Here is a 14,720-nt window from a genome sequence, read left to right on the forward strand (position 1 = left end):
TATGTGATCAAATTTTTTTGTAACAATTCTTTTGTCCCATGACCTAGGGATGCTCCACATGAAATTTAGTTGAAATTGGCTCAATGGTTTAGTAGAAGAAGATGTTTACAAATTGTTTACAGACAGACAGACAGACAGACGGACGGACGGACGCCGTACGGTGAGTGATCACAATAGCTCACCCCAAGCTATCGCTCAGGTGAGCTAAAAACGCTAACTTTAGAAATTCAGCAGATGACATTTAAACAGACGACAAATTTCCCAGCATCCAAAGGTTTAACCCTTTCCCACTCAGAAGCAATGTTAAAATGCCCCATGTGACATAAAACTGGAAACGCCTGTGCAGTCCACAAGGCTTATCAGTGACAACACATTACGCTTTGAAGGAATTTTTCTGTTTAAAGGAAGTCCAGTTAAAGCAGAAAGTGTCATCCCTGATAAGCCTTCTAAGACAGCACACGCTTATCTGGGATGATACTTTATGAACATGCATTAAGCCCAGATTTCCCAGGACTAGGCTTATATAACACACTGGCTACATAACTGTGGGTACACAAGGATGTATAGCTATGTATTTGCAAATTTTGACTAAAGACTAGAAAAAAACCTTGAATTTTAAAACAAGAGGGCCTGAAAGGCCCAAAGTCGCTCACCTGAGATAACAAGATATTATTGGGACAAATCTTCTGACCAAGTTTCATGAAAATCGAAAAAAATAAATGTGGCCTCTAGAGTGTTAACAAGGTTTTACTATAGCCATATAAGGAAAAATGCCCCGCCCCCTGGTGGCCATGTTTTTCAACGGACCGGAACCATTTTTGAACTCAACCAACATATCATTTAGACAAACATTTTGACAAAGTTACATAAAGATTGGGCATCAAATGTGACTTCTACAGGATTTTCATTTGTTTGACCTAGTGACCTAGTTTTTGACCCAGCATGACCCAGTTTCGAACTCAGTCAAGGTATCAATGGGACAAATTTTCTGACCAAGTTTCATGAAGATCGGATATTAAATGTGGCCTCTAGAGTGTTCACTAGGCAAAATGTTGACGCCGCACGACGGACAAAAGGCGATCACAAAAGCTCACCATGAGCACGTTGTGCTCAGGTGAGCTAAAAAAGCAAGTCTCTGGCTTAAGTAAGTTTAGGTCTGTGTACATTACATTTTTCCAAACATGAAACTAATGCCAAAATGGTATTGTGTCATTGTGTAAGCAGAAAAAAATGGGACTTCACTTAAAATATTTCCCATTGATTTCTATTCACAAGTCATGGTTACATTTAAGAGCTTTTACATTATTGTCTCCCATCAAGTTCATCATACATAAATACAAGAGTATGAAGCAAACAATTTTTTTTTTTTTAAAACAAGATGTTTATCCCAGGTTTGATGAGTCATTCAAAATTTACATAATAGTGTCTAATATAAATTCCCAGTACGTACCTGCTTGGCGCTCTGTTCAAAGAGGACATACTGGTGGCACTGCTCCAGTTTCTTCTTCTTCACCGTCCAGAACTCGATCACCATGTTCTCTTGTTGTAGCAGCGAGTCCAGCGTCTCTGAAATGGACCCATCACACTGAGTGTATAAACTGTTAAGGACAAATACTTTCCAAGAAAAAACTTCATAAATTCCAAAGGCTGATTTTATTTATTAAATACATGTTTATATATAAGGGCAATTATTAATCTTAATGCCTTCAATCAAGACCAGTTCTGAAATACAGTAGACTCACTAGTATGGCAGCAGTTTATTGTTGTTGTTTTTTATTTGGGAAAAATATTCGGTCCCATTCCCAATAGAAAAAAGTTTTTTTTTCCTATAGGGTTGAACCTTAGCAAATATAATATTGACAACACTTTAATTCTCAATTTTGAAGCATTTGTAAGCAAAACATATACAATTCTAATTTCCCAATTTTAGTACAAACGCCACCATTTTTCACAATCCAAAGTGACCCTGCCACATTCCCAAAAGGTGAAAACAAACATAATAACAAGGGCTGTTTGTAAAACATGCATGCCCCCCATATGGGCTCTCCGTTGTAGTGACAGCCATTGTGTGAATGTTTTGTGTCACTGTGACCTTAACCTTTGACCTAGTGACCTGAAAATCAATAGGGGTCATCTGCCAGTAATGATCAATGTACCTATGAAGTTTCATGATCATAGCCATAAGCGTTCTTGAGTTATCATCCGGAAACCATTTACTATTTCGGGTCACCGTGACCTTGACCTTTGACCTAGTGACCTGAAAATCAATAGGGGTCATCTGCGAGTCATGATCAATGTACCTATGAAGTTTCATGATCCTAGGCCTAAGCGTTCTTGAGTTATGGTCCGGAAACCATTTTACTATTTCGGGTCACCATGACCTTGACCTTTGACCTAGTAACCTTAAAATCCATAGGGGTCATCTGCGAGTCATGATCAATGTACCTATGAAGTTTCATGATCATAGCCATTAGGGTTCTTGAGTTTTCATCCGGAAACCATTTTACCATTTCAGGTCATCGTGACCTTGACCTTTGATATAGTGACCTGAAAATCAATAGGGGTCAACTGCGATTCATGATCAATCTACCTATCAAGTTTCATGATCCTAGGCATAAGCGTTCTTGAGTTATCATCCGGAAACCATTTTACTATTTCGGGTCACCGTGACCTTGACCTTTGACCTAGTGACCTGAAAATCAATAGGGCTCATCTGCCAGCCATTATCAATCTACCTACAAAGTTTCATGATCCAAAGCATAAGCGTTCTTGAGTTATCATCCGGAAACCATTTTACTATTTCGGGTCAATGTGACCTTGACCTTTGACCTCGTGACCTGAAAATCAATAGGGGTCATCTGCGAGTCATGATCAATCTACCTATCAAGTTTCATGATCCTAGGCCTAAGCGTTCTTGAGTTATCATCCGGAAACCATTTTACTATTTCAGGTCACTGTGACCTTGACCTTTGACCTAGTGACCTGAAAATCAATAGGGGTCATCTGCAAGTCATGATCAATCTACCTATCAAGTTTCATGATCCTAGGCCTAAGCGTTCTTGAGTTAAGGTCCGGAAACCATTTTACTATTTCGGGTCACCGTGACCTTGACCTTTGACATAGTGACCTCAAAATCAATAGAGGCTATCTGCGAGTCATGATCAATGTACCTATGAAGTTTCATGATCTTGAAGCGTTCTTGAGTTATCATCCGGAAACCACCTGGTGGACGGATCGACAGACCGACCGACAGACCGGCAGACAGACCGACATGTGCAAAGCAAAATACCCCCTCTTCTTCGAAGGGGGGCATAATAATAATAATAAAACAAGCACTGTCAAGACTATAGACCAAGATAGTATCCCATACTCTTGACATGCACATAGATTCTCCTGAACTTCATTTCAGGTATCTAATACTTCAGACTTAGATCGGGAACTTTCAGTTATCAAGACAATAGATCATGAGGGTATCACTTGCCCTGTGCTACACATCTTCCTTCATGACCATTACTTTCGGTACATAATTTGTTAACATCAGACTTAGCTTAGAAACTTTTACAAGTTTATCAATCAAATCAATCTAGTTCTGGAAAAATTGGGCTTAATGCATGTGCAAAAAGTGTTATCTCAGATAAGCCTGTGCAGTCCGTACAGGCTTATCAGGGAAAATACTTTCAGCTTTTAAAAAATGTATCTCAACAAAAATCCAGTGTAGGCCGAAAATGAAGTACTTGATTAGCCTGTGCAAAATGCAAAGGCTAATCTGGGACCCCACTTCAGGCGCAAGCGTTAGGCCCAGTTTTCTCAGAATGCAGTTTAAACCATGAGGATGTCACTAACTCTTGACATGAGCCTCTGTAGACCTGAACTTCATCTGCATGCCCACTGTGTGAAGGTTACGGTTCACGTACTTCAGGAAGCTCTCAGCTGTACGACGTGCCAGCGTGCAGGCCTGAAAATGACGAGAAATACTGAAATTTAGGAGAGAACTTGGTATCTAGCAATGGAAGGATGCTTTGGCCACACAATTCGTGCCAACATGCATGTCTGAAAGGGAGAGAAATATTGAAATTTAGGAGGCTTTATGGTATCCAGCAATTTATTCAGGGATGTGATTTTATTTAACGTTTCAGGGGAGGTAAATACAGTACCACACTAAAGGCGGTCACCAAAACTATTTATTTTTATTAAAAAAATATAGCGAAATTAAGAACAATAAGTAACAAGACTATTACCAAGCAATATATGTCCCCTACCAGTGAAACTCCACCATTTTCAGCAATATTTCTAGTCTATTTGTTGCCATAGCAACAAATATTCTTGAAGCAGGAACAAAAAGATATGTGTTTGTTAGAAACACTATGTCCCCTCTGCGCGGCTTTGATTTATTTTAAAAACATTATAATTTGGTGACAGGTTCAGATAATTATCTCCCTTTAAAGCTAATTACTTCACTTGGATTTGTTTTTTTGACCTTTGACCTTGAAGGATGACATTGACCTTGACCTTTCACCACTCATAACGTGCAGCTCCATGAGATACACATGCATGCCAAATATGAAATTGCTATCTTCAATATAGCAAAAGTTATGGCAAAATTGTACAGTTGGACGCAAACAAACACACAAACAAACAAAGCAACAGACAGGGCAAAAACAATATGTCCCCCACTATAGTGGTGGGGGACATAAAAAGAAATGACGTGCATAATTTTCATATTGCCATCTTTCCATTTTTTAAGTTTCATGAAAAAATATGATGACCTTTTTAAGTTATGGCAGGATCCAGACAAGGGACAAAATTGTCACAAAACCAGGTTTTCAATTTGTAAACAAGGGACAAAATTGTCACAAAACCAGGTTTTCATTGTGAAAAAAAATCTGATTAAGGGAGACAACTCAAACTGAACTTTTGAAATGAACAAACAAAATTAACCCCCTTTGTAAGTTTGTTTCAAAATAAATCTATTTTAAGTTGTGGTGACCTTGACATTGGGGATATTGACGTGATTCTTTCGTGCGACACACCGTCCCATGATGGTGAACAAATGTGCCAAATAATTGTAAAATCTCACAATGAATGACATAGTTATGGCCCAGACAAGCTCATTTATTGCCAATTTTGACCTTTGAACTCAAAGTGTGACCTTGACCTTGGAGATATCGACGTAATTATTTCGCGCGACACACCGTCCAATGATGGTGAACAAATGTGCCAAATGATTTTAAAATATGACAATGAACGACATAGTTATGGCCCGGACAAGCTTGTTCCGCCCGCCCGCCAGCCAGCCAGCAAGCCCGCCCGCATTCGCCAATCTAATAACCAGTTTTTTCCTTCGGAAAACCTGGTTAAAAACCTGTTTAAAAAAGTCTGATAAAAGGAAACAATTCTGTGCATTATAACCCCCCTTGTGTGAAATTCAATCTATTTTTACTCGTGGCGACCTTGATATCAATTTGGAAAAAAAAGGTTTGATAAAGGGAGACCAACTCAAAATGTGCATTGTTACTGATTGTTCAAAGTTACCCCACTTGTTTCAAAATAAATATATTTTTAGTCGTGGCGACCTTAACTTTGGAGATATTGACGTAATTCTTTCTCGTGACACACCGTCCAATGATGGTGAACAAATGTGCCAAATGATCTTAAAATCTCACAATGAATGACATAGTAATGGCCCAGACAAGCTCATTTATGGCCATTTTTGACCTTTGAACTAAAAAAGTGACCTTGACCTTGGAGATATCGATGTCATTCTTTCGCGTGACACACCGTCCAATGATGGTGAACAAATGTGCCAAATGATTTTAAAATCTCACAATGAATGGCAAAGTTATGGCCCGGACAAACTCATTTATGGCCATTTATTACCTTTGAACTCAAAGTGTGACCTTGACCTTGGAGATATTGACGTCATTCTTTCGCAGGACACACTGTCTAATGATGGTGAACAAATGTGCCAAATGATTTTAATATCTCGCAATGAACGACAAAGTTATGACCTGGACAAGCTTGTTCCACCTGCCAGCCCGCCCGCCAACATTCGCCAATCTAATAACCAGTTTTTTCCTTCGGAAAACCTGGTTAAAAAGTCTGATGGACTCAGACTGACTGACAGACAGACACACAGAGCGCAAACCATAAGTCCCCTCCGGTTACACCTGTAGGGGACAGAAACTATAAGATATTGCAAGGGAGGAAGACAGCTAAAATGAGCAGAAATCACACGCATTATTATTTACTCTTTCTTTAACTAAATTATCAGAGCTCCAGATAAGGGCCGTACAGCCGTAAATACGCCTTTTTCATGAAGATTTACGCATTTATTTTTATAAACTGGACGTACAATTACTACATTAATATCCATTTTACGCATTTACGAAAAAAATCTGGCCGTACCGATACGTCTGCGTCCGCGCGGCGTGATTTGTTGGTCTCTAACCTAATGGCGTTTTTTGTCAATATAAATTACTGAAAAGTTGTAGACTGGGTTCATATATTATTGTCTATTCTGTCGCGTGATTTCCTGTAACTTGTAAATCCGTCAAAAACGATATGTCTGCGCGCAATTGAATGCCGGCTTAACCGAAAGCGGCTCAAAACAACACTTTGTTGTCATATAATGACTATATACGGTGTCTTCTAACCATCCTGACATTAAATCTGTAAACCCAGAAAAAGACGTGGCGTAAAACCTTAGAAAACACGATGGGAAACGGATGAGACAGTGAAATAAGTGTTCATTTACTTAGCTTACTAGTTGGCTTGTGTTTTCTTGTCAAGGAAAATGAAGAAATAGTATTAGTCATGAGTTTTAATGTGTAGTTGTATTTGCATCATAATTCAGAATGGAAAACCTAATACAGTAACTGTTTAAGAAGCTACAATTATAATTGCTGCGAATGTCTCTGTAAAGTCAGTTATACACCCTTCAATATCCAAGAACACGGGTAGTACAGTACTACCTGTATTTTTGGATAAGGTAGTACAGGTACTAATTGATTTTAAGCGTTACTCCTTTTCTTTCTGTCAGTGGCAGTACCGTTACTAACTTCACAAATCCTTGTCTGGAGCTCTGAATTATTACTTGAATATAAAAGATTACCACATAATTTTCTGTCAACTTTGAAACTAACTGATAAATGGCACAGTTTGACAAAAGTCACTACTTCTCAGAAAAATTGTTCCCCTTAAAATGCCTAAAAAAAACTAGATTTGTTGGAAACATGTATTTAAATACCATGAAATATCGAGGCTAGAGGCTACTTAAATAAATATTTGTTGGCAACTGATTGGAGCTGGCATTGGTGAACAGAAACACCCCATGATAATCTGCCTTCAGCCATTTCATTAGAGGTCTTCAGCACATTCAGGTACAGACTTAACAATAGAGCTCCTCAAAATTTCCCCACCCACTCTGAGCCCATATTCACCAATAAATTCTTTGACATTAGACAAAAAAAAATTAAAAAATCCAAGAATTGACATATTCAAAAAATTATTTTAATTTCGCGGCTGACTTGGTATAAATCACCTCTAATTAGATCATTCTTTATTTAGAACATTTTGTTAATGACATAAGCCCCACTGTAAACCTAGATATATGCAAAGCCAGATGCATTCTTGGGTCTAAATCTTCTGTTCATTCTTCTTAAGTCTAAGAATAGGTTAGTTTAAACCTATTTATATTAGCTCAATTGCATTGAAAGCCTAAGGCATATTTGAAACGCTCGAGTCCGTTTCCTGGGACTAGAACCAGCAGGTGGTGTCTATGAGGGAGCTCCATCAGTGTGGATCAAACCTGTGACCTCCCGGTCGCTAGACCCACACAATATCAACTACGCCATGGCAACCAATAATAGAATTATAAGAATACAGGCCCTGGACAGAACAAGAAACCGTAGGAGACGGGTGATGCTCCCCAAAGGTTAATAATATGCACATCTACTCTTGGTAGTGAAGCTTCCCATTAAGCTTCATTGAATTCCGGTCATTAGTTGCTGAGAAATAGCCCGGACAAGAATTGCACTATATGTACAGTTAATGGAAAATTTCAAAGGGCCATAACTCTGTGAAAAATCATCCGACCAGAACCCGCTGATAATATGCACATCTCCTCTTGGTAGTGAAGCTTCCCATTAAGTTTCATTGAATTCCGGTCGTTAGTTGCTGAGAAATAGCCCGGACAAAAATTGTGCATGGACGGACAGACGCACACACGGACAGACGAAGCGGTGACTATATGCTCCCCCCAAAATAAATTTTGAGGGAGCATAAAAATCACCTTGAGGAAAGCCTCCTTCTGCTCGTTGTGTTTGTTGATGAGCTGCACCATATAGCTGGGCTTATCCGACACACTGGCTCTTTCTGTCCCACACCAGTCCTCGTCACGTTTGTAGTCTCGATCCAGGCTCTCTAGAACTGACCACACCTGCAATAGATAGATGTTTTTTAATTAATTTATTATTGCCATATTAGTTTGTTGTTGTTGTTGTTTATTTTGTGACTTATTTCTTGCCAATTTTCTTTTAGGTTTGTTTATGTTTGTTTTGTTTTTCAACAAATGTTTATTTTTATCTTTCTTTTTTTTGGCCATTTTCTTTTGTTTCAGTTAATTTGGACTTTTCCCTGTTTAAAACAGTATTTCAGTCATATTGTTGTGGTCTAATAAAATACTCCAACTTAACCCTGTTTAGCTTGTTTAAAAAAAACAAATATACATACTAAACCCAGTAACTTACATTTGCCATTCTTGCATCAGGAGTAGAACAGTCGCAGAAATAATTTCATAACCAATTATTAAACAAACTAATTATTTTGTGGAAATCTAACAAATGTTCCTGGGACGTGTATTCCAGCGCTTCACAAACAGTGCCAACCAACCATCCAGTGAACACATTCCCATGGGATGAAAAAAGTCAATCCTATACAGCCATTTGCTACTTTATAGCAGGCACTTTGCACATTTGTGATATGCTGGCCCTTAAAAGTGGTCAATACTGTACAACATGATATAGTGGCAGTTTAGCAAAGTGCATATCTACAGGCGTTGGGACCTTGCAACCAGGGCATTGCCTAGCCACAAGCCCATTGCCTAGCAACCCATAGATTGCCTAGCAACCAGGACATTGCCAAGCAATCAATACAGTGTCTAGCATCCAATACATTGCCTAACAATCAATACACTGCCTAGCAACCAATTAATTGCCTAGCAACAAATACATCACTGAAGGAAGTAGAACTCATCTGTTCAGCAGTCTTGTTCCATGTCATGGAGGCCATGGCCAGTTTGTGTCTCTCCTCAGAGTGGTTTCTAAGCTGGTTACTTCCAACCTGTCATTGCCTAGCAACCAATAGATTGCCTAGCAACAGTGTAATTGACTTCACTCACCTGCTCAGCAGTCTTGTACCTTGTCATGGAGGCCATGACCAGTTTTTGCCTCTCCTCACTTTGATTCCTCAGCTAGTTAATACCTACCTGACATTGCATAGCAACCAATACATTGCCTAGCAACAGTGTTATTGCTTTCACTCACCTGCTCAGCAGTCTTGTACCATGTCATGGAGGCTATGACTAGTTTTTGCCTCTCCTCACTATGATTCCTCAGCTGGTTACTACCTACCTGACATTGCATAGCAACCAATACATTGCCTAGCAACAGTGTTATTAACTAAACTCACCTGCTCAGCAGTCTTGTACCATGTCATGGAGGCCATGACAAGTTTGTGCCTCTCCTCACTGTGGTTCCTCAGCTGGTTCCAGGCCAGGGACACATTCTCAGTGATGGCTCGGACCAGGTCCATGTTGTAGTGCTGTATGCCTATCATCGCTTCTGCTTTTTGAATCACCTGGACGACGCTGTAGTGTGTCTTCTGAAAAAAACCAACATTAAAACATGAATTGTATTTAATTATAATCAACCTTTTACTATTATGAGACACACAATCTTGCAATCAATTGGTTTTCTTCAAAATGAGTTTTCAGGAAGCCTTTTTGTGTCCTTATTAGGGGCACTTATGAACAATGTTAGCCAATTTAGTGATTTAATTTGGATGCTTCTTTTTTTATATTATCTATTTTTTGTATAAGTTAGGCACTCAACATAGTCAATCATTTTCAGAGGTATGATAATTTCCAAACAAGAGCACTGCATACCGGTCGTCAACGCTCGGCTGCGCGGGTGCCATTTTGAATAAATGAAAGCTTGTAAGAAGATTTTTTTTAAATCTTTAGGTCAGTGACTTTGACCTTTGACCTAGCAGGGCCCTCAATCCATTTAAGGGGAAGCGGGTGGCTATCATCATGAGGGGGAATTTTCGCGGCGTTTCCCTTTTTGGAGGATTTTTTTACTTACTCTCTCTCATTATTAAATTTGCACATGTTTGCACTTTATTCATTTCTTTTTTCATAATTTAGTATGTTTGACAAGATTAAATTGAAATAGAATTGAGATATAATAATCATGAGACACATCTTTCTATAAAAAAAAAAAAAAAAAAAAAGGGGGGGGGGGATTTTTCCCCCCAAAAGGAGAAAAAAAATACTTTTCAGGTGGGGGACTTGATAGATTGAGAGCCCTGCCTAGTGACTCAAAAATGGGTGTGGCATGTAAAAGTCATAAAGGTGCAGCTATAAATGAAGTTTCAAAATTGTAGGTGGAAGCACTTTGATTTTAGACCAATGTTTAGGTTTGAGCACGACGTGGACGGTGGACGAGCTGGCTATAACAATGCCTCGGGTTTCTTTCGAAAACAGCCGAATGAATTGACAATCACAGCCAAATGATCAGTTGATCACTAATATTGGTCATTTTCCGAAAATGGAAAGACAAATATTACTGTCATTGCATGCTTTACCACAATATATTAACCCTCTCCCACTCAAAGGCAAAGTGAAAATGGCTATGTGCAAACAGCATAAAACCAGAACAGCCTGCAAGTAACTCGCAGTCTGTTCAGGATTTATGCTGTTTGCTGCTCATCAGTATCATAGGTCTGGAAATAAAGCCTTTAAATCTAGTAAGAAAGGTCTTTAATTAAATTTAACTTTCCAAGGGACTACAAACACATCAAAATACGTATCAAAGTGGTAAAGGGTTAACATTTATTGCCGCTATACCTCAATGGCCATCATAAACTGGTCTTGTTCCTTCTTCAGTGACTCGGCCTCCGGGAGAGAGTTGGGGCACATGAAACTGGCATTTAGCATCGACTCTCCATTACGAATCCATGATATCACCTGTAAAGAGACGTTGGTGCCATACCAATTTAACTGAACATTTGTATTGGGCTCTGAGTCTGAGGATTTACTTGAATAAAAATATCTTTGCAATGAGAATTTGTAACACTGGCAAATGGAATCGATTATCAAATATTTAACAATGACAAGACCTACAAATTAATATGAAAGATCCAAAAACATCCTTCACATTTCGAATGCGTGTCAGAGATGCAAAAATGTCTTTCTAAAATTGTTGGAATAGTAGGGGCCAAGTAAACATGCACATTTCTTTCTTTGATAACTGAAATGGAATGCATTTTTAGAAGAGATATGTTAAATATGAACCAGCAAATGCCATATGAATTATCATACAATGTCTTATGTATTAATAAATGATGTGATTGAAGTTTTTTCTAGTTTATAACTGTATCTCAACCACATCCAGCCAACCCCAAATATTAATCCATTGTAAAGTATAGCAGTAACAGATATACATATGATTTATAGCACCATTTTGAATGCAATTCTAGCAAACCAAGGACGATAGCCCAAAAGCTCAAAACAAACACATTGCCATAGCCAACCTGTCGAGCCTCAACTTCAAAGTTCCTCAGAACAAACACATTGCCATAGCCAACCTGTCGAGCCTCAACTTCAAAGTTCCTCAACTGCACACACTGCTCGAGTCGAGCCCGTTTCGAGTCTGCCAGGGTCTCGAGATCAACCTCCCGTTCGTGCAGGTACTCCAGTAACTCCTGGATACGGATTGGGGCCTCATAGTGCGTGTCTGCCATCAGCTGTATGCCGGTCGTCTCGAACAGCTGAAATAAGCGGGTAAATATGTTAGGGGTAGTTGGGGGGGGTGCAATAATAATCATTTTGAAGTCCTTTTGTTGACAAACTGTTGTCAGTGGGTACTGAAATGTTTTTTCAACTTTGGTGGAATGTTGGAAGGCCGTTAAGATGGGGAATTTTACGTTACATGGGGAAGTTTTTTGGAAATATATAAAGGCATGTTAACATGTTTATGGTTTTCAACAAATGCTAAATTATCTTATGCTTAAAGCTTGTTTGATGACAATTTCTGGCATTATTAACAAAAACGGCCTCTAAAGTACTCCATTTCGAACTTTGTCCTTTCAAGAAGTAAAGCTTCCATTTTGAGTGAAATTGTAAGCATATTAAAACAGATACATAGCTTTTGACCAGGGGAATAGAGCACAATTTTCGCCCCCAACTTAGCCACATAAAAAACTGTACTAAAAAATGTTGCTCTTGCCCTTAAATGTTACCATACCACATAATAGCAAAACAAGCATTTAACTCATCAAAGTATCAAAGTTAATTCTTCAAATAAACTAAATGATTTGAGACAGAAAACATTTCCATACCTGTGCCAACTCTTGACCCCTCTGCAGCACCTCAAAAGTGCAGTTCTGCATGTGTAGCACGCTCTCGTTGTGCATGACCAGCATCTGCTCGGCCTTGTTACCGTCGGTTACCAACTCCTGATGCTGCAGCTCCTCTGCCCACAGCTCCAGCTGTGAGGACACCTGAACGAGAAAACGGGGCTTAATGCATGTGCATTAAGTGTCATCCCAAATTAGCCTGTGCAGTCCCCACGGGCTAATCAGGGACAACACTTTATGCTTGAATGGTTTTATTTACGCTTGATTATCTTGAACCATTTCAATAAATTTGGGACGCGCTTTCAAAAAATGGGGTTAAATGAATGTGCGTAAAGTGTCATCAAAGATTAGCCTCTGCATACACTTTCCGCCTAAACAGGATTTTTCAGTTTATATCGATTTGAGCCTCACTTTGGGAAAATGGGGTTTAATGCGTGTGCATAAAGTGGCATCCAAGATTGGCTTGTTAACTCTGCACAACCTTATCAGGGTTGACACTTTCAGTATAAACTCGAGTTTCACTAAGTAGAGATTCCTTTAAAGAAAACTACCATTTAAGCGGCAAGTATCGTCCCTAATTAGACTATGTGGACTGCACAGGCTAATCTGGGACAACACTTCACACACGTGAATTATGTCCTGTTGTCCAAGAGTGAGGCTAACTTCTTAATTCTCAAATAAATATCTACAACAAAGTTTTAAATTGAATGCGTTTACTCCACATAATGTGTTAAAATTATTTAACATAAAGTACTGTTTCTACTCAGGAGATACACTCAAGGGTGTCTCAATCTTTAAACAGGATCGAAACAAAATCAGTTTTAAGTAAACAAATCTTGTGCACATTTCTTTTAAATGTCAAGTTATGCTTCTACTAAGGAAATGGACCGGAGTGTTGTGTCTGAAGTTATTGGTTCTACCCAGATAGGGAAATACACCTCTGGCTTCAGATGAAATCAACCTAAAATAGGTTTTAACTTTAGAAACTTTAGACTTTAAACTTAAGCAATTTAAGAACCACCTTAGGGACGGAAAATGCCCTGCCCCCCTCACAATGTTCAATATAACTCTTCATTTGTAAATAATTCCAGTAACTATTTGTAAAATTCGTCAGACATTTTAAGGGAGGAAATAAGCTGAAATGAGGAAAATTCTACCACTGTTTAGTTAAGTTTTGTTTTGAAACAAACCTCAAGTGCATCTCTCTCAAACATGCGCAGCTGCAAACAGAGCTCAAGTTTGAGCTTCCTTGCCGCCCAGAGGTCCTCAAGCTTAGAGCGGCTGTCATTGAGCTGGCGCAGCGTACCTGAAAACAGGACAATAAGAGTGGCTGTCATTGAGCTGGCGCAGCGTACCTGAAAACAGGACAATAAGAGCGGCAGTCATTGAGCTGGCGCAGTGTACCTGAAAACAGGACAATAAGAGCGGCTGTCATTGAGCTGGCACAGCGTACCTGAAAACAGGACAATACGGGTCTCGACCTGGGAAACTTGGCGTTATGCATGAGTACAAAGTGACATCCAAGGGAAAACTTGGCGTAATGCACGAGTACAAAGTGTCATCCAAGAGAAAACTTTGTGTAATGCATGAGTACAAAGTGTCATCCAAGGGAAAACTTGGCGTAATGCATGATGAGCACAAAGTGTCATCCAAGGGAAAACTTGTCGTAATGCATGAGTACAAAGTGTCATCCAAGGGAAAACTTGGCGTAATGCATGATGAGTACAAAGTGTCATCCATGATTAGCCTGCGCAGTCTGCACAGGATAATAAGGGACACAAGTTTGCCCCAACACTTTTTTGAAGAGACTGCCTTAAGGGAACGATTTTTAATGCCTGTGAGTAAAGTGTTGTCCCAGAAAATCCTATGCAGTCGGCACAGGCTTTTCAGGGTGAACACCTTCTACTTAAATTGTAGTGGCTCTCCATTTATCTCTTATGACATATAAAAACCAATGTAGACCAAATTGTTGTCCAGCTATCTGGAATACATGGTTTTTACAGTTGTTTCTAATTGGGTTGTATTGTTTGTCTTTCTTCATTTATGTTAAAATTTTCATCTATCAATACAAAGATTTTAATATA

The 14,720-nt window shown here is 39.1% G+C and overlaps 1 protein-coding gene across 1 annotated transcript in view; it reads right to left on the bottom strand.

The window, feature by feature from the left end:
• LOC127848151 (triple functional domain protein-like) overlaps positions 1 to 14,720 on the bottom strand; it is a 336,129-nt gene that overhangs the window by 228,213 nt on the left and 93,196 nt on the right. The window contains 8 exon segments of the mRNA XM_052380451.1: positions 1,451 to 1,566; positions 3,844 to 3,955; positions 8,291 to 8,437; positions 9,688 to 9,879; positions 11,126 to 11,245; positions 11,866 to 12,048; positions 12,619 to 12,780; positions 13,827 to 13,942. Coding sequence (XP_052236411.1) covers positions 1,451 to 1,566; positions 3,844 to 3,955; positions 8,291 to 8,437; positions 9,688 to 9,879; positions 11,126 to 11,245; positions 11,866 to 12,048; positions 12,619 to 12,780; positions 13,827 to 13,942 — 1,148 coding nt within the window.

The sequence above is a fragment of the Dreissena polymorpha genome, chromosome 10, assembly GCF_020536995.1.
Source record: "Dreissena polymorpha isolate Duluth1 chromosome 10, UMN_Dpol_1.0, whole genome shotgun sequence".
Taxonomy (NCBI): Eukaryota; Metazoa; Mollusca; class Bivalvia; order Myida; family Dreissenidae; genus Dreissena; species Dreissena polymorpha.